The sequence below is a fragment of the Polistes dominula genome, unplaced genomic scaffold, assembly GCF_049000335.1.
Source record: "Polistes dominula isolate Pdom_NZ unplaced genomic scaffold, Pdom_raw_medaka contig_75, whole genome shotgun sequence".
NCBI lineage: Eukaryota > Metazoa > Arthropoda > Insecta > Hymenoptera > Vespidae > Polistes > Polistes dominula.
This window is the reverse complement of record NW_028301003.1, coordinates 965,435-987,010: the sequence shown is the minus strand read 5'-3', so window position 1 is coordinate 987,010 and position 21,576 is coordinate 965,435. Positions and strand designations below refer to the sequence as shown.

At 33.4% G+C, this 21,576-nt stretch overlaps 1 protein-coding gene across 4 annotated transcripts in view; it reads right to left on the bottom strand.

The window, feature by feature from the left end:
* LOC107067324 (uncharacterized) overlaps window positions 1-21,576 on the bottom strand; it is a 321,890-nt gene that overhangs the window by 162,957 nt on the left and 137,357 nt on the right. Inside the window, exon 1 of one of the 4 annotated variants that reach the window (XM_015322727.2) lies at window positions 14,982-15,008. The exons of 2 other annotated variants lie outside the window; for them this stretch is intronic. In XM_015322727.2, coding sequence (XP_015178213.1) covers window positions 14,982-14,993 — 12 coding nt within the window. In that variant the 5' untranslated portion in view covers window positions 14,994-15,008. Of the gene's footprint in view, window positions 1-11,638; window positions 11,957-14,981; window positions 15,009-21,576 lie in introns of those variants that run through there. One more of the 4 variants, XM_015322729.2, reaches the window with a different exon arrangement.

The following is a 21,576-nucleotide window of genomic DNA, read 5'->3' as shown; positions in this document are numbered from 1 at the left end:
CTAATGCGCCAATAAAGAGCAATCTTGTTTGTCGCACACAACAACCTTGTTGTTTGCTCAAAGCAACCGTCAGGGTTTCGTCAGGGTTTCCACCGAAATCCGATTGACTACTTTTTAGAAATAACATGTTTTGAATTTTTCAAGTGTTTTGATTTTAAATAAAGTTTTTTATTCTATAATTTGTGTCAACAATTTAAGGTGTAGATTGGCGCATTAGCGGAATTTTGCTGCAGTGGCGTTAATACGTAAGTACCAATAGTTTTTACTATAGAATAGAATATGAATAAATGACAAAGTATATTAATTATAAAAGTAAATGTTCTACTTTATGCAGATTTTATAAAAAATAAACTAACCTTTTGTTTGTTATATTTATCCTTATGGAAAATTGAATTCTTTATTATAAAACATTTCCGAAGGTGCATTCAACGTAATTATACAAACAGAAATGTGTTTTGTATTAAAAGATCAAATTTTAGAATGAAAGTTAGGTTATGTTACAATAATCTATTTGAAAACGATATCAAAAGGTTTGTCATTAATTATATCGAAGTATTTAACATTAAGTAAACACAAATGACAAAAGGTAGTAAAAAGAACGGATAATATGCTTCATTAATGCGTCATGAAAAGGATTTAAATAACTGTGCTCTCTTGTTTCGATCGAATGAACTTTCACCCTCTTTTTCTTTCTCTCTTACACGCGCGAGTGCGAGAGCGAGAGCACAAACTTTATTACTCGTTTAAGAGAAGTAGTAACGAATAACGACACCGTGTATACCGATAAGCACGCAAAAGCAATTAGAATTGCAATTATACCGTAGAGAAACTAGACAAAAACACGCAGTTGGCCTAAGAAAGTCGCTCATCACGTTTTCCTTCTTTTAAACGTGTTGTTGTACCTCATTGCTAAATTAATTAGAGAAGAAAGAGGTAACAAAGACAGTGAATAAAATAAAAAAAAAGAAGAAGATAAGGCTTAAGATGAAGAAGAAAATGAAGATAAAGAAAAAGAAGATGAAGATGATAAAGAAGATGATGAACAAAACGATCAATAGTGTTTTCTAGCATTCCTCAGTAAAACGAAATCAAAACAAATTGCTATGAAAGAAATTGAAGATAAAAATAGTGATAAAAAGAAAGAGAGAGAGAGAGAGAGAAAAAAAAGAAGAAAAAATCGAATTTCTGTTTTTTCTATTCCTTTTTATACTCCCATGAGAAAACGTTAGTTGTGCGTACGAGTATATAATAATAATAATAATAATAATGTATAAAAATGTACGCAAATTCTTCTTTTCTTTCTCTCTCTCTCTCTCTCTCTCTCTCTCTTTCTCTCTAATATTTGAGCACGAAACCGTGAAAGAAAGAAAGAAAGAAAGAAAGAAAGAAATGAGAAAAAGGGTCTGAATATTATTCTTCGTTTCGTGTAAGTTATGAAATCGTAAAAAATTAAAATTACTCGTTTTGTGTAATGTCGTGTTTGTGTTCAACGTTATATACGTTGAAAGAAAGAAAAAAAGAGAGCAAGAGAAAATGCAAAAAAAAAAAGAACATACTATAAAATGAGAGAAAAACGAAGAAGAAAACAAAAAAAACAAAAGGAAGATAAAAAAAAAAATAAACAAAAATTCATCCTAAACTGGTTGCTTCCGGAAAAGTGGAATTTTTATATACGCGCGTTGAGAAAGGAAATAGGAAGAAAAGGATGAAACTAGGGGGATGATGGTTAAGCAAGAGAGAAAGAGATAGAGACAAAGAAAGGAAAAGAGAGAAATAAAAAGGAGAGAGAGAGAGAGAGAGAGAGAGAGAGAGAGAAAACTGACGAGAGACTGTTTGACGTAAAACGTTTGAAAATTCGCGAAGGCAAAATAACCGGAACCGAGGTTACGTGCCTTCAGTACAAATAGACAGACACGCGTTCTAATCTTAACGGCGAAAACAAGCCCGTCTCGTTTCGCTCTTTTCCATTTATTTTATAATCCCGAAGTAAGGTCTTCCCATCCGCGGTTTATTTTCCTTATTCCACTGTTCTTTCCTTTTTTTTTCATCTTCTTCTTCTTTTTTATTTTATTTTGCTTCCTTCTCTCTCTCTCTTTCTCTCACACACACACTGACTGACTCACTCACTCACTCAGCCTTTCTATCTCATTCTCTCTCTATGTCTATTTCTATTCTTTTCCTTCTACCTTTTTTTTCTCCCTTTTGTCTTCCTACACCGTTCTACTAACCCCACCCCCCTCCCCCCAACTCTCCCTCCTCCTACCGTTCGTTCTCTCCTTCAATCTCTTCCATTAAACTTACGAAGAGTTTTATCTTACCAGGAAGAAGGTGCACGATAAATAAAAAGAAGAAGCAATAAAAAAAATAAAAGAGAGAGAGAGAGTTACATTGAACTAAAAAAAAAAAGTGTAAAAATAATATAAAATTAAAATTGAATTACGAAATACAATGAAAAGTATTTAGAAATATTGAAAATTATTGATGTTTTATTTTGCGAAGGGTAAAAGGTATAAAAGTGGTACGTTAAGGGAAGGATACGACGTTTGTATTAAATTCAGATTTACTTAATATATAAAATTGAAATAAAAAAATAGAATTAGAAAGAGTTAGAATTAAAAATAATGTACATTTTGTCTTGCGAATGTTAAAAGGTAGAAAAGTGGGGGAATATAGTATGTATGGTGGGAGAAGATGGTATGTATAGTGGGGGAAGATGGTATGTATGGTGGGGGAAGGATAGTACATTCAAATTAAATTCAGATTGACATATTATGTAAATTTTAAATTAAAATACAATTAGAAATGTTTAAAAGTATTGCGAATAATTAATATTTTGTTTTGCGCAGTGCAAAAGAAAGAAAAATGTACGGAAGTGGAGAAAAATACAACGTTTAAATTAGATCCAAATCTACATATTATATAAAAATTGAAATAAAAACTACACAATTAGAAATAATTAGAATGAAATATAATCGATAGTTTGTCTTGCGAAGTATAATGGAAAGAACAGTCATACTGGGGTAAGGAGTGGGGGAAGATACAACGTTTGGATTAGATCCAGATCGACGTTAAAGTTGTTTAATAACGCGTTGCTAGCATTCGAAATAGAATGAATCATAGACAAAGACCTTGTTCTAATTCAAAACGAAATACGGAAAAGTTAGGGCAGTTGGTAAGAGTGAGTGGTACGAAAATTGCATCCGTGTCATCGCATTCGTACAGTTTCGTTCTTCGTGGTTTAATACGACCTACATTTACACATTCACGAGGATTCTTTTTATGAATCGTCATTAAATATTTCTCTTGGAAAAATTCTCGCGTATTGCAAACCCCTTCCTACCTACCCCCTTACCCCAATCATCCATTTTACTCTTCTTTCTTTATTTTATACTTGCTACTCGACCCCTTCACACCCCTTTTTCGGTGTCATCTGTATTATTATATTATTTTTAACTTGTCGATAGAATGATAACGTATTGACTGCTAGTTAAAAATAGTCATCCAAATGTACGAAGCTTTGACATTATCCAAAATGAAATTCGATGTGATGTCAATTTTTTACCCAAAAATATCTGCATGATATTATGGTATAATAAAATCAATAGGGTTTTTTTCAAAATTCTGTCCACTCATTTGAACTTACAAAAGTGGAAATGTTAGAAATTTTTACAACTGTTGAGATGGATAGTCCAGCTTGATTGTGAACGTTTTAATCATACTATTTAAACATTTTTCAAAATTTTAGTCATTCAACTTTCGATCGAGTCTAATTTTATACTTAAATTCGATTTAAAAAGCAAAACATTCGGTAAAATATTTTTTTAATACAATTATTTAAAGAATTTCATTCTATTTAAAAAGAAAAGGTTTGAAAATCACCAATTTCAATTATTCCATTGAAATAATTTTCAAAATTATAATTTTCAAATTTTCATCCTAGTCCAACATTGTATCAAATGAAATAATTCGAAGACAAAACGTTATTATCTTTCCGAAAAAAAACGAAACGAAACGAAACAAAACGATACGAGTTAAAGAAGGGATGGTATGTGAAGGTGGTGAGGATGATGGGGGTGGGGATGGGGGCGGTAGAAATGAAATAGAGAAGAAGTCGATATCCACGTACCGGAAGCGTGACTTTTCGTCCGTTTTCTAAGCCATTCAACGAGGAAATTTTATCGGGATCGTGGTTAGCAACGATCGATGAGTATTATCGGAAACGTTTTCGGCCAACACTGGTCTAACAGAAACTAGCATGAAAGAGAGAGAGAGAGAGAGAGAGAGAGAGGTTAGTAGTGCGTGATCTAGAGTGGGCATTAGCCAGTGGCAAAATATTAGCGGTCTGTGTGGCGAAAAGCAACATCATAGTAATCTTCCATTTTATGGTGGAAGACGGCGTGACGGTGGTGGAATCGTTGCCAAAGCTATTTCCAGGCGTTGCACACTAGACACTTCCTTTTCTTCTTCATACCTAAACTATACTCGAGTTATCTTCTTCTTATTCTTCCTCTTTTTTCATTTTATTACTACTTTTTCTTTTTATTTTTCAAAATTTACTCGAAATATTCTTGAAACGTCGTTTCGGTCAAATGCTACGTGACTAGGGTTAAAAAGTTGATTATATACAGGCTGATTCACACCACCTCTTGCCACGTAAATAATTTCAAAAGTATAACAGTAGCAAAAAAATTGTATAAAAAAAAATTGAATGAAAAATTCCGAACTACAATGTGATATTAGTATATTTTTGATAGGTTGAGTTATTTTTTTGGATAGTGGCTGACAAAACGAATCCAATGATATGCAACATTAATATTTTTGAGGATTAACGAAAGTCAAAAATGGGTAACAAGCTGGGCATAATTCAGCTCTTAGGTGGTGACAAGAGTTAATGGATCACCCTGTATATCTCATTATCTTTCCAATTTTTTGTCTATTCTTTTCTAAATATACTTTTCTAATACTGTATACCTCTTTTTCTAATTTTATTTTATTTAATTTTTATCTCATTTTCATTCTTCATTTTTATTTTCATTTTCATTTCGTTTCATTTTCGTTTTATTTCATTCACCATACTTGAGACCTTTCTTCCATAATCATTGTAACTAACTTTTTATATATACGTCTTAATTTTTTTCTTTTTTTATTTCTTCTTACTAAAATATATGTTTTATGTATGTATTTTTATAAAAGAGTTGACTTCGATGATTTTAAACTTGGTACGTTGGTAAGGAACAAAAAATTTCGACATTATATTACTTAAATAAACGTAGTTACCAGTAGGAGCAATTCCCATGAGATAAAAGACGAGAGAAAGAGAAAGATAGATTATGGTGAAGGTTGAGAAAGGTATGGGTACAAAACAAGTGAAAGAAGATAATCGATTTTTTTCATTAAAAAAAAAAAAGAAAAAAAATTTGCTAATTTACTTTGAACAAATTTTACTTTCTAATAAACTTATTAGAAAATCACTGTCTTCTGAATAATAAATACGTCACAACATTTTTTCTTTTTTTTTTCAAGAAACAGTTTAAATAAATAACAAAATAAAAAAAAAAGAAAAGAAAAGAAAAGAAGATAATTGAAACAAATTATGAAATAGTTTCGTTAATAATTGTTAATTAAACCTTGTCGTTCGTAAGTCACGTGGAAAGTGATTTACAAATAAAAATATTTTACTAATCACATTACTCGTCACAATACGAAAATGCAAAAAAAAAAAAAACAACAAATGATTAAATTAACTGTATAATAATATTCCTTATTAGCACAAAATATTGCAATCATACAAATGCATCACAAAAAAAGCCATTGGCGAGTAATGGATTAATAATTAAAACAATTAATAATTTCTCATATAATTTTAGTACTCATTCAAAACAAGTAGATAATTTTCTAATAAATAATATACATTAATTTTTAAAATATTAAAAACAAATTTGTTGCTTGTTTATCGAAACAAAGCTTATAACTTATCGTTAGTATGAATCATCAATATAAAAAAACCTGAAATAATATTTTCGTGTATGATTTGCGAATAGTGAAAATGTCTATGAAAAGAAAGAAAGAAAGAAATGAAATGAAATGAAAGAAAGAAAGATAGAAAAAGAGAGAGATTGTTAAATAAATCGTAGAGTTAATGCAAATCGATCGTATAAACTCACTTTATGCTGACGAATATCCCCGGGCAATGTAAAATTTATAATAAATTCAAGAGATTAACCCGTTTGGGAAAGTTCATTCACTCTCTCTCTGTCTCTCTTTATCTCTCTTTATTTCTTTCAATATATCTCTATCTCTTTTCCACGTGTGTGTCTCTCTATATATATATATATATATGTCTCTCTTACTCGTTACCAATTCGATTGAAACGTACAAAAAGAATGGTAAACTATTCATTACCAATAATTAAATATTTCCGGAGTATGCGCATGCTTTTATGGTGAATTTGCTGAGAGAGAGAGAGAGAGAGAGACTCAAACGTACTCTTTATTTTTGTACAGTCAGGTAATTTGGATTAATTCAACGGTTGAATTGGTTAAAAGTAATTAAGTGAAAGATTTGAAAATTTTACTCGGATATAATTAATATCTTGTATTTCATAGCACATTTTTCTTTACTTTACTTTACTTTAGCTCTCTCTCTCTCTCTCTCTCTCAATCCCACCCCCCTGTCCTCACCACAGCGACTCATTCCCTCTCTCTCTCTTTTTGTACACCCGTATTTTTTTTTCTTCTACTTCTTCTTCTTTCCATCTAAAATCATCTCTTACGAATTTTCATCAGCTAATTGATTACTCGTCGCGATAAGATAACGTAAAAATCTTCAAACGGGGGAATTACGTTTTTATCATTTGATAGTTATGCCGTTTCTCCTTCTCGTCTCTGATTCTCAAGACCCACGAGACGACATTCTTCCATTATTTTAAGTTAATTCGAAGAAACAGAGATAAAAACCTTTTTCGAGAGAGAGAGAGAAAGTGGAATGAAAAATCATTTAAGAAGAGAAAAGTAAATTTTGTTGAATAAATTAATGAGTTTTACGTAAAAGAAGTAGTAGAAGAAGCAGAAAAAGAAGAAGAAGAAGAAGAAGAAAAGAAACGGATGATCAAAGAAGAGTAGGAAAAAAAAAAGCAAAGAAATTTAAATAAGAGAAAAGAAAGAAGAACGGAAAGTAGTGGGGGGGAGCGAGTAAAGGAAAAGTAGTGGGGGGCAGTAAAAGGAAAGTAGTGGGGGGTAAAGGAAAAGGATGATGAAGAAGAAGAACAAGGTTTGTCTCGTTGGTAGAAATGAAAGATGAATATCGATGGGAAAACAGAGGTGAAAGAAAGAAAGTAAACGAGGTAGAGAAAGAGAGAGAGAGAGAGAGAGAAAGAGAAAACTAGCAACGAACCAACCGACCGTCGGCGACTTTGCTTGTTTGCAACTCGTTAGTAAAACGATGCTGCGGGTTCGAAGGTAGAAACTCGTCGTCATTGGTGCACGCACAAATGTTCTCGTCGCACGTTATCGAACAACCTGGAACGTGAATGTTACCTAGTTTCTCTTATGTATCTGCTACGTTTCTCTCTCTCTCTCTCTATCTATATGTATATAGATATGTATATATATTTTGCCACAAAATGGTCCCCGAACTTTCTCCATGGTTTCGCGTTGTAATAACAAGCGTCATTCGTGAAATAACACGAAAGAAAATAACACGAGTAGAATATATGTGTATATATATATATACGTGTGGGGCAATACGATTAAGTAGAATTTTCCGTTCCACTCACGTGATAAACGAATTTTAAACGAAACCGTATTAAAGGAAAATGGTGTCTACTATTCTTCCTTCCTTTCCTTTTTACATTTGGGTTTTTTTTTGTTTTTTTTTTTTGTTTTGTTTTTATTTAGAGAAATATTAGAGGCAGACGTCTTTGACGATTTTATTGAATAATTGTATGATATTTATATGTATAATTATAAAACGTTAATAATACATGGTGTTATACATAAAACATTGTACGTATATATAAAATATAAACATTATATTTTCTCACACACATTTTATGAATGTTACGAAATGGTAACGTGTCTGTGTTAAAAAGAATAGTTTTCATTAAAAATGAAGATAACAATTTTACGAAGATAACAATTAAATTCATTTAAGATTTATTGTTAATCATCAAATATCAAAATAGGATTGAATTGACAATTAAATTATATCAAATTCAAATAAACGTACGTATAATTAACAATTTGTCTTAGTATAACAGCTGCTAGTCTCGGGGAAGGAAAACTAGTTTGTAGTGGTCCCCGGGATAGGTGGGTCCCAGTCACCACAACACAGCGTGTCCTCAAGTTGCGAAAAGAGGAAGGGCCTCTTGGCCTTGCATAGAAACGGAGGTTAGCTGCCAATAAATTGAATAAGTAGTCGCGGATCAGCCGACTTGGAATTGGCCCTCCTATTCAGGGATTGGGTGTAGGTCTGATTACCCCACTCCGTAAAAAGACTTTATCAAGAAACAAAAGAAAATCGCCATGAATTCTACTAGGGTAAAATTTTCCGGAAGTAAACTAGTCCCTCGTTTGGAAGGGACCTGAAAGAAATAGGATACGAAGACCGCGAATGGAAGGACCGTGCTCAGGGACAGGAACAATGGCCCCGGGATTTGGTATTTACGGCAATGAACTTTCCAGTTCCTAATGCCAGTTAATAATAATAATAATAATTGACAATAGAAAATAATCTTAATAATTTGTTGATATTATTATTACTATTATCATTTGAACGTCTTTGGTTGGATGAAATGATAAACGAGATCTCCATTTTGCTGGTGTAATTGGATTAGGAACATAATTTGGATTGGCCCAAAGTGAGAAAGAGAGAAAGTGAAAAAAAGGAAGGAATGATGGTTAGTAGTGGTAGTGGTAATGGTGGTGGTGGTGGTGGTGGTGGTGGTGAAATGTGATAGAGAACACGTACACGTAACGTGTCGCGATAATATCGCGGTAATGGAGGGCTACCGAGCGGACCGAAGTACCAATAAAAATTTGTCGCTCGAGTTTTATTAAATTTTCCGGGAGTAATGTGTCAAATGTAGCGCTTTTTCCGCGAACGTGGACAACGCAACGTTGGCTTACCCAACCCACCATCACCACCACCACCATACACCTCTTTCCATCACTTTGCTTTCTCTCTCTCTATATATATATATTTTTCCTTTTCTATCTCTCGTTTCTCATACCATTAATCGCGTTGCAATAAATGGATACAATCCCAGAGAGAAAGGTGGTAGAAAAGGTGGGGGGTTAGGGAGTAGGGGGTTGGAGGTAGGAGGATGATAATGGAACACGATGCGTTACCGAGCAACTCGACTATTGTTTCCCTGATAATATCAGAATACGATTCTTCCTGATTTTCGAGTTGCCGTTCGATCGAAAAGAATCGTGGTAGTTACTCTCAACGATGAACGAATGAACGAACGAACCTTTCAAAGCTATTACATTATACGTACTATGCTGTTCACTTTTACAACGATAAATCGATTGCACGAATAAAAAATTTCAAATTTAGGAGGAACAAAAAAAAATATATATATATATGTATCATTCTTCTCATTTACGAGAAATTTTTGTTATCTACTTTTTATCATTATACACCTTTCGCGTAATTGAAAAAGTTACAAACGATGATTTAGGATTATATTGGAGCAAGAAAGAGAAAAGATACAAGAAAAAGAACAACATTAAAAAATAAAGAAAATATTTATTATAAATAAGAATAAATAAGAACAAAAAAAAACAGATTTGTGTAGATCACAACACGGTAGAAATGAAACCTTCAAGAAACCAAGTTTCGAGTTTCTATCGAAAAAAGGCAAATGGTATTTGTCACCTAGTGTCCAATCAAAGAACTAATTTATGTTTTTATGTATATTGGTATTGAGATAATATGAGTCTGCTATGCTTCGTAATATGCAAGCACACACACACACACACACAAGCACATCTATATGTACAATGTTTAGTAGCCAAGAGTGGGGATGTTACGAAGCTACGAAACACGGCACAAAGAGGAGACCGAAATAATAAGAAACAAATGCATACTGTTTTCTATCTCATTCTCTCTCACTCTAATTCCTATATATATGTTTGTTTGTCTCTTTTTAGTGACTCATTTTAGTTTCATCGGTTTCACCCACTTCCGTTTCACAATATCCAAATAACCCCACCCAATTTTAAAGAAGTGAAAACTTCAAGTAAAAAAAAAAAAAAGAAAGAAGAATAAATCGTTCTCAGTTTCATCCGATCGATTAATAAATCGATAAAATAAAATAAAAACTTCATTCGCGACATGATAATAAAAACAACTTTGAACTTGTTTATTACTTATTGGGGGAGAGGGGGAGAGGGGAGGGGGTGGTAGAAGAGGAAAGGATACGTTGATGATTTTCATCGTCTTTCTCAGTGTTGTATGCACACACGTATGGGATTTAGTTGGTTTCTCTTTCTATTTCATCGAGGAAACTCTCGACTAACTCAGGGTGTCGGGTTTCGAATTTCAAACGCGTGTCCTACCAACCAACCAACCAACCAACCAACGACGACGACTCATCTCGCATACGTGGTCCAACTTTAATCTATAGTGGCGCGTGATTCCGCGGTTACCCGGATGAAGTTTCGACAAGCTATACATGCTTGTATTTTAACACACAGATAACTATAAACATGTATATATATACATATATTACATTAACAGAAAAAGAAGAAGAAGAAGAAGATGGGTATTAATAATCGTAGAAAATTTTTAATACTTGAATCAATATCACGTGTCAACACGATATAATTAAGAAAAAACAAGACCCAAATTGTGTGTGTTCTATATATTATATGATATATTAAATAATATATATATATATATATATATATTACATATAATAATTTATTTTAAGATACGATATAATAATTAATCTTATGAACTATTGATTATGATAAAAATATCGACAAAGTATTGAATATAATAAACCAAAGTAATCTTTTAGTTTAGCAACTTGGTTAGATTGAATTATCAGATTTGTGTTTCTAATCTTGTCAAGTTTGTTAACAAGTTTTCGTAATAATTATAAATAATATAATAATTAGAACTATATTAAAAATGAACACATTATATATAATTCATTATTTTTCCTATACAACAACAACAACAACAACAACATCAAAAAGAAAACAAACCAAAAGATACAGTTAACAAAAACATTGTTTGACAAAGAGAAATAGAAAGAAGATGATAGAAATGAACGTGTCATTAATCAATGAAATAAACGTCAATCGAATATAGTTACCACGGGATCGGGATGGGGATGAGGGGAGGGGGAGGGGGGGTGTCGTCCTGTGTGGGGTGGAATTGTGAAACAACAAATATTTGACGGGGCATTTGTTCTTGATCTATCTGTCGAATCGTTACCATATAACACAATATAACGCACACGAGATATACGTATTATTCTGGTTAAGGGTAAACGTGTCGATATCAAACACAATAACAACAGACAGAAACACGTGTATATGTGTATATATGTATATGTATGTGCATTGTTAATACGTGCAAGAAAGAATACGCAAGTATTGTTAATCGAGCTTTAGAAACACACAACCTATCTTCGTCTAAACGTCCAACCTTGTTCAAAGGGTTAGACTTTGCTTGAACATTTCGTGTCCTTTTCCTTTTTTCTTTGATCCTAGTTAAGGTCGTTGTTTGGCCGTCCTTCATGCACTGCACCATAATCATTTCGAAAACACTGTCAACGTTATTTTCTGTTTTGTTCTATTTTGTTTTTAATTTTATCTCACTACGAATAATTATTTAATTAATTACAATTCGAGACTAACGAGGTACGTTTGATAAAGAAATATATATATATATATATATATATATGTATAAATATGTGTGTATATTGTTATACGTGTAGATAGAATCACGAGAGAAGAGAACAACACACACCCGTCTAGACGCTTTGAATGTGAAACCTCGACTGACTACGATGACAAACATAGATATGAGTGAGACCTACGTAAAATTTTGCGAAAGCTCGAAAACCGACGAAAGCAAAGTTTTCGGCCCCCGCACGAAAACTAGCGGCACGCGCGTTTCAATTCGATAATTAAATTAACATGACCATGGAATAACGTGTGTGTGTGTGTGTGTGTAAATATGTACGTTGTGTTGTATCTTGCCAGCAAAACATTCAGTACATACTACTAGATTTTCATTTCATTTGAATAATTTATTTCCTTCTCTTTTTTTTTTTTTACCTTTCCTTCCTTTTATTTCATTCTTTTTCTTTTTTTTAAATGAGCAACAACCGTGACAATATTATTCTTATATCGTTTCGAAATAAAAATTAACGACAATAATTTTTCAATGTTATTTAATAAATGACAATTAATTTTATATCTTAATGTAGAGTTGCAACAAAAAAAATATATATATATATATTAATTAACAATGATGAATGATAAATTAAAAAAAAATGTTAACAATAATGGAAAATATTTTATCAGATAACACCCACAGTGTACCAGTTGTCTAATTTAAAAACAAAACCTTATAAAAAATTTTTTAGGAAGTATGAACGAGACAGGGGGTGGTAGTGGAGAGGTTGGGTAAGGGGTAAACGTAGAAAACAATTGGAAAACAATTTAGCGGGAAATTAGACAACTTAATGGAGAATCATTCTAAATAGGGTAAAAACACATTTTCAGTTGGTATACGTCGTATTCATTAACGGACTCGTTTAAACAAATTTATGCTTGTCGTTCGCGCCAGTCGAGAAACGTTGTAAATTGCAGGATCATGGAATGTAACAGAGGGATGGTAAAACTTGTTTAGGAGAGGGGGAAAAGGGAAAGGATTGAAAAAGGGAGATAAAAGCATTTCTCCGGTCTCTTCCATCTCTCTTTTCAATCCTTTACTCGCGATCCTACTATGAGTCCTTGGAGTTTGGAAAAAGAGACAACGATGATGACGAGGAGAAAGATGTCCTTGTAAATACGATGCATTAAGCAACACGCTGAATAAATTACTGCCAACCTAAAAGAGAGAGAGAGAGAGGGAGAGGGAGGGAGAGAATGAGAGAATGAGAAGAAAGAGATAGAGAGAGATAGAAACTAATGCAAATATACAAAACGTTTTGTGGCACAGCTGCGAATTCATTATATTCTCTGTGGGCTCTTTTACTAGCATCAGATTAGTGGCGTTTCGAAAAAGGGTTGACTGAAGCCGTCGCGTCAGTTAAATTACAATGTAAATGGAAATAACTATGATTAATCATAGACGAGAGAACAAAAAATAGAAGAGATATAGAATATTTATTTAATCGACGTATAGTACATACGTTTAAACAAATAAAACGATATAGTATGAGTGTGTGTGTGATTCGTTTGAAATTACATCAAATTTCATTGAGATTTGAATTTCTCGCGTAATTATCTATAATATAATAAAAATAAGATAACAAAAGATGAAAAAATGAAAAGGAAGAAAAATAGTATAATTAGACGAATGAATATGACCTTTTTTTTCTCTCTCTCTCTCTCTCTCTCATTCTTTCATCGAAGTAAATCGTAATGGTGATGTCGTTTCAAACCGAATTGTTCCAAGATCTCGTTAATTTCGTATTCGTTTCTTGCTCTTTTATATATTTTCTCCTTACATAGGAAATTACATTTCTTCCGGGCGAAGAATCAGAAGAGATTTCACGATTTTTATCCTTGGCTTTAAGTTACACAGATCACGTACTATACTTTCATCCTTCTCTTTCTCTCTCTCTCTCTCTCTCGGTTTCTCTCTTTCTTTATCTATCTATCTATCTCTTTTTACGTTAACCCTAATAATTCCGCGATCCTGCAGGTGTCATCGACATTAGCGATTTATATTCAAATGCAAAAGCAGCAAGTAGACGGAAATGAGAAGGACGAGACGAGCAAGGACGATACCTAATTGCCATTCCTTGTTTCTACCGTCATTGCTGTTCTTCGTCGACGTGGGTGTTTCAGAGAAAAAAGAAGGGCCAGAAAAAGGAGTAAAACAAAAACAGAGGAGAAAAACAAGAAGGAAGGATGGAGAAGGAGGAGGAGGAGGATGAATTGGGAGGGGAGTATCGTGATCAGTCACACGCTGGTAGGTAATGTAAAAAGAAAGAGGAAAAGAAAAGATAGAAAGAGAGACAGGAAAACAAATCTGTGAATGAGAGAGAAAGAGAGAAAGAGATAAATATCTCCTGGGACCGATGTAATTTGGCTAGCGTACAGGATGTACAGGGTGTCTTCTAATTTACGCGCACGACCTTTCCTGGGACGTTGCTTGTATTTCTGGAGAAATTTCTACGAGCCGACGGGATACAATGGGGAATATTGTTTTTGTCATTTGTACAAATTCAAGAGAGTTTTCGTCTAGTCGTTAGTATTATTTAAATATTATTATTTATATTAAATAAATTCGTTGTAATCGTGTTGAAATATTATTAGATCATGAAGCTTCACGATAGAAGCCATTTTCAGTGGATCGTAACTTTTGAACCTGTTGCAATGTGTAAAAAGAAAAAAGGATTGAATCCAAATAGCTTATCGACACGATAAGCCCATTCATGCGGTATCGAAGAATTATCTCGAAAAGTTAGATAAATCGAATAAAAAAAAAAAAGAAAAAGGTGAATAACGAATAGAAAGAGAAAGAAAAAAAGGGGGGGGGTGGTAGGGAAAAATAAATACTCCTTTAGAGCGGCATTGAACTCAATTGAACTCACAGAAGACACGGTATATACTTTATTTCCCTTTTTTCTATTTCTTATTTCTTAGGGTGTTCATTCGTAGCGACGGCAGGAAGTGAAATTCGCGGTGAACGAGAGAGCAAAAGCTTCGTAAAAAAAAAAAAAAAAAGAGAGACAGTAGCAGTACTAGCTAGGTAGGTAGATAGATATGGGTAGATAGATATCGTACCATGGACTTCATAGGATGAGCTTGAAACGAGTCGGTGCTGGAAGGTTAGAGGTATAAATTCGCGTAATTTTCCACGATGGGATTCTCACAGGCAGCTAGTAGCAGCACCACCACCTGCATCAGCAGCAGTACCAGCAGTAACTACATACGTGTATGAGAAAGAACACATATACGCGTATGTCCTATATATATATATATATATACTTATATAAAGTACACATATTCACGAAGAAAAGTCATACATAGATATATGCATGTATATAAGAGAAAGAGGTGGAGAAGTGTTGCACGGTGACAATTACCCCGTGTGGCAGCTCCTACTACTATTCCTTACTCCTACTCCTATTCCTACTTCTCCTACTCCTTCTCTACAGCTTACCCCACGTCACCTCTACCTCATACATTAAAGATGTCGCCAGTTTCCTGACAATACCTGCCAAGATTGCGTCATATGTTACCCGACGCTGGCAACGGCAGCCCGTCGTTCCTCCTACGGAGATTCTTCCATCCTTCCCCAACCCTCACCGCACCCCGAAACTGAGTTGGGAGGTTCTCGTTGTGGGAGGGTTCGGAGAACGACGAACGGATATCTTCGAACCAGCTCTCGCTGTTGGTAGCTACTGCTACTGCTGGTGCTGGTGCTGGTGCTGTTGTTGGTTGACTCCTATCCCAGCTTGCCGTCAGGCTCGAGGACGATTTGAATTTTGCATTAAACATCAATGCGTATATTCCGCGTGTTTGGGCTTCGCAATTTCACCTTTATTGGACACACACCGAGTTGGGACGAAGGAAACGATAGGGAATAGGTGGTGGTGGTAGTGGTGGAGAAGGTTGGGGGGTAGGAAGGTTGGGGTCTTGCTTCGGTTTGCCACAATATTCGAACGTGAATAGTGTTTCCTTACAGTAGGGAGAATGATTCAGCTAGAGTTTTAGATTTACGTAAAAGAATATCGCTAAAGCGGATAGGAGAGAGATGATTCTTTTGTCGGGGACTGTATTCAGAAGAGTAAAAAAGAAAAGAAAAAAGGAAAAGGGAAAGGAAGACGAATATATTCGCGACGGGAAACGATTTATCATAGCACTCGAGACTTCGGGGTTAATACGACGATACTGAATTAATCGATGACGACAACGACTATGACGATGAGTTAGAAAAGGTAAAGAAAAAACTTTCTTCCCCTTCCACCCTTTTTTTCTTTCTTTCTTCAACAAAAATAGGGAACTCGTGGAAAGTTAACAACGATACTTTGAACGATTTCTTTTAAAGTTTCTTTCATAGAAACGACTCATTATTACATGGTTACTTTATGTTGCAACAATTTGATTGGTAAATTCAGTCATTCGAAAATAATCAACCTAAAAACTGACATGAGACAACCAATAAAGTAAAATTCCTTTTTGTCTTTTCACAACCGTGAAACTATTCGAAACTGAATTACTGACTGACATAACGTTTCGAAGGAATGGATAAACTTCAACAAGTCAATGAATTTTCTTTGCGATAAAAAATACTAACGTAAAATCGTAAGATTGATCGGTCTGACTGGAGTTAGACTTCACCAACATATTCCCTCGTATTAAGCAGCGATGCAAAATGTTCCCGAATGTTACGTCGAAATCGTATATTACGTATTTTAAATATACTCATGAAATTTACGTCGGATTGAGATATTCCTTTTTTATTTTTTACTTTTCGTCTTAAAATTCATCGAATAAGTTTATAAAAAAAAAAAAGAAAAAAAAATAGAAAAGAAATCTCTACCGCTGTCAATCTTACCCGTCATCTAGAATTAAAAATATATTTCCCATTGGATATTAATTTTTTTTTCTTTTTTTTTTTAATCGGATTACCAATTGAATTACTTTTCTATGTAAGATTGAAAGAGAAAATGAATGAAATAAGAATGATATGTGAAAAATTGTACTAATCAAGACAAATTCTATTAATAAATTATTATAATGATTATAAGCATTTAGAAAATAACTAGGGGTGTCCCGCTACGCGTTGCTGTGGCTCACAATCAGTTCGATACACACGTCTTTAAGTCAACGAATTACCTTATACCGCCATCTGTTAGAATAATATAAACTATCCTATCTTTCAAGTTAGATGAAACTGCACACAATGTGCAAAATTTGATTAAAATCGGTTCAGTAGTTTAGGAGTCCATTGCGAATAAACAACGTGACAAAATAATTCCTAAAATATAAATTGTATGAAAAAAAATGTTAAATGCATAATTAAACTAATAGTAAATTAAAAAACAATTGTAATAATTGTATAACTGTATAATGATTGCAAAATTGTGCACTAACGTCTAAGAAAAAAAAGTCAATACAATGACTAATTACGATCAAGTAGACCAAGCAAAGATATATAATGAAAGAGAGAGAGAGAGAGAGAGAGAAAGAGAGGAGAGGTTGAGAATTAACGATCGTGCAGGGGAAATTCGGGCCGGATTTTGAACCGAACGTCTTTTACCGGCTAATGCGAGTCGGCCGGGCGACACGATGAACGGATAAACTAACAAGCAGCTTCTGGATCTGATCCAATGGCCAACTCTAACGGGATGAGGTTGAGGAAAGAGGAAAGGGGAGAACCAGTCTTCCTAACCTCCAAGAGAAAAAGAAAGAGAGAGAACGAGAGTATAGTAAATAGTAGTAGTAATAGTAGTGGTAGTTGTGTGATACTCCCTTTACGTTTTACTTTTATTTGGTAGTCGTAAAAGACAAGGGAGGGGGGATGAACCGAGGACCGTTTATTGCGTCGAATTTGGCGCGAAGGTTTTTCACATAAATCTTTGAGAGCGCGCGCGCGTGCGTTGACGAACACACATGTGTGTCTCTTCTTAGTATAAATGAAAATGACGTCGTCTTCTTCTTCTTCTTCTTCTTCTGTACATTTTACCAACTCTCTCCATCTTGGCATCCGTTTCTTCGAGCCGCGTAATACACCGTGACCAGTTACGGCTACTTTGTCAATTTAATTACATTCGACCTGAGCGAATGAATCAATTTGTCCTTTGAGTTACAGAGAGACACCGAGTGTACGTGTTTCTCGTGCATAACTGTTTAAAATCATGAGATCAAAGATTATTTATAAAGGGTTGCTTTTCTTTTATCCTATCGTAATCGATCACAAATAAAACTGTGAATGTTTATTAATACCGTCGTTGGGAGAGGTTATATTATTACACAGATAAGATTTATATAAATTATTAAAAATATTGTGCATAACAAATATAATTGTAAAATAAAAATATTATTATCGAGTAGACTCGAAAACACAGGATTTTTAATTCTGAATCGGCTACCATGTCCTGTAGGTTCTAGGACCCATATGAAATTTTCCCCCAAAAACTGTATTTAAGTATTTAACCCCAAAGATATTCGATTTAACAAAATTTAATTATGTTAACATAATATAATAATAAAATATATAATTAATTATAATAATATAATATAAATAATAATATGACAAATTTTGATAATTGTTTTACGATAATTTAAAATGAATATAAAAAAAAATCGTTGAAAAAAAATTCAGAATAAAAATGAAAACCGTTGCGATAGAATAAATGAAGTTATCCTAATACCAAAAAATGAAAAGATTCATTGAATGATCATCTCTTGTAACCCTTTTGTAATTTTTTTTTTTTTTTTTTTTAATCGAATAATAAAATCAATCGATAAATTCGCGTGAGAATTCTCGTATCCGGAGATATTTTATCGATCGTTCAGGTATTAGCCTAATTTCCCGAGGTGGTGTGATCTATCGAGCGGCGAAGCGCAAGAATGCGGTGCGATTAGCACGAGCTGGCGAACCGCCCAGTCACGCCTCTCTATCGCAATTCCCCCCTTACCTTTAACTCTACCCCTCCCCCCCCCCACTCCCTCCCTCCACCCTTCGATCCTCTTAGCATTCTTCTTTTTATTCATTTTCTTATCGCGATACCCTCTACTTTATACTTTTTCTTTCCCTTACTTTATCCTTTCCGTAACCCCCTCCTTCTCCTCCACCACCTCTTATCCACCCTTCCTTCCTTCCTTCCTTCCTTCCTTCCTACCCTTTTTGTACTTCCTACATCGCTTCCTTTTTCTACAAATTTTTTTTTCCCCTCGAGTTAAAAGGAGGAAAAAGAAGAAGAAGAAGAAAAAACATATAACAGGATCGTAGAAAATGCGAACGAAACAAAAAAAAAATAATAAAAAAGAAGTATGAATTAATATTACGTAGATCTTTGTAAGAAAAAAAAAACAAAAACAAAAAAAAAAGAAAAAAGAAAAATAAAACATTCGCGTGTTGTGTTTTCATTTTAATTATTCTAAGTTTAAGGATTGGTTAACGATAATACTAGCGTTTATTACGCTTGGCAGGTTGTCAACGGAACATGGTACGAATATGTTCGATCCCTAACCATAAGAGCAATAATCCTTCCCGCTGTCTCCTCGAATATGTGGTATCCGAATACGCTTGTACAATATTACATCCCACTTCGATTATCGAGACGTTGCGATTCCTAGTAATAGCGAGATGATATAATCGTGTTTCTACGTTGAACACATCGAATTAAACACCCCCAACCATCCCTAATAACAGTAGTAGCATAGGATAGGGGCTTGTTTTATGGTAGCGAAACAAACACACGAACAATTAATATTGTCCTTTAATCTTTTCACTAATCACCACTTTTACTGATTATTTTTTTTTACTTTTCAATTAGATAATTATAAATTGATTGTTTCATGTTTTTTTCACCCCCTTCCCCCACTCTTCTAATAATAGGAGCGTATGGGACTTATTTTGTGGTAGCAAAGCAAATACGATAAATAATTAATTTCGTTTCATAGTTCGGCTAACAGAACCACCCCATCCTTATCCTCACCCCTTACTTGTGATAAATTTCTTTTGTATTTTCAATTAGATAATAATTATTATTATTGTTTTATTTCTTTTTTGTTCACCTCCTTCCTTTTTTTTTTTTATGTAATCATTTGAAATATACGTACCATACCATAAAATGGTAGAAAAGGGAAATGTTCTGTTTCTCAACGTTCAGGGTTTGAATCACGTACGCCGAAAATCACCTATCTTCGTACGATTATGTCAGCGAATAACCACTTTTAAAAAAGGGACACCTCTATAAGCGCAGCTGTCGTCAAAACTGCACGCAAGAACGTTCACGATATTGGAGAACGTTCGCGTAAGCGTTCGATTTTATGAACATAAACCCTGTAATAACGTAGACATTACACCCCTCCCTCTCTCCTCTCATCTCCACTCATCTCTATCTCTCTCTCTCTCTCTCTCTCTCTTCCGCCCTTTCTGCCCTGATAACTATATTTTCTTTCTAATTTATATTTTTTTCATCAAAAATTATCCTATCCAAAGGGTTGTAAAAAAAATTCATTGGGGTAGTAGGTGGAGTGAGAAAATATAATAAAATGTGTAAAGAATTGTTGTGAAATTATGTTAGTTGTGTTTTATGTCGTATTGAATAACAAAAAAAAAGGATTGAAATTGTTGTTTCATAAATAATCCGATCGTTTGTTTCGCAATTGATGTAATTCTAATGTATTTTTTAAATGAGATTAAGTTTTGATTAATTTAGAGTATAAAAACAGAGATAATCATGAGTCTTTGTTAATAAACAAATAATTCGCAATACAATAATATTGCGATTATAAATTGAGATCTAAACAATCCTATCTTTCAAGTTATATGAAACTGCACACAGTTTGCAAAATTTGATTAAAATCGGTTCAGTATTTTAGGAGTCCATTGCGGACAAATAACGTGACACGTAATTTATATATATTCAGAAGAAGATAAGAAGATAACGTTTAACACCAAAGATATTACTCTTATTTTATTTCTCGTTATTATTTATAAATCTAATTGGGAATTAATACATAATACATTTGCAAGTAACATTTAATTTTTCATAATTAAAATTAACTTAATTTAAATTCAGTTATTAAATTGACATACAGGAAAATTTTACATCTGTTAATATTATAGGTTAGATTCAATAATATATTACTATAATTAACGTTTAACACCTCAAATATTATTCCTATTTTATTTCTCGTTATTATTTATAAACCTAATTGGGAATTAATACATAATACATTTGCAAGCAACATTTAATTTTTCATAGTTGAAATTAAACGATGATTAATGAATAATGAACAAAAGATGTAAATCCATTTGCAGTTCATAAATATATATATATACAGTATTTCACTAAAATTTTTCGAAAAAAAAAAATTAATCTAAATAATACAAATGACAAATTAACAAACTTAACAAAAAGCAATTAACATTTTTAAATCGATTAATATGTACCTAACCTTTGAATTTTTTCCAAACAACAAAAACCAAAAAAGTGGACTAACGCCATTTTCTAAATAAACGTTCCATATCTATCTTTATTGGTTATATACATACGAAGAGTAGAAGGGATGAAGTAAGAGAAGTGAACGAGAGTGGGTTGTAACGTGAAAAGAAGCTCGTAAATTTCGTCAAGAGGAAGAAGAAGAAAGGAGGTGGGAAGGAGGAAAGGAGGTTCGATGAAAAGACGAGAAACGCGTG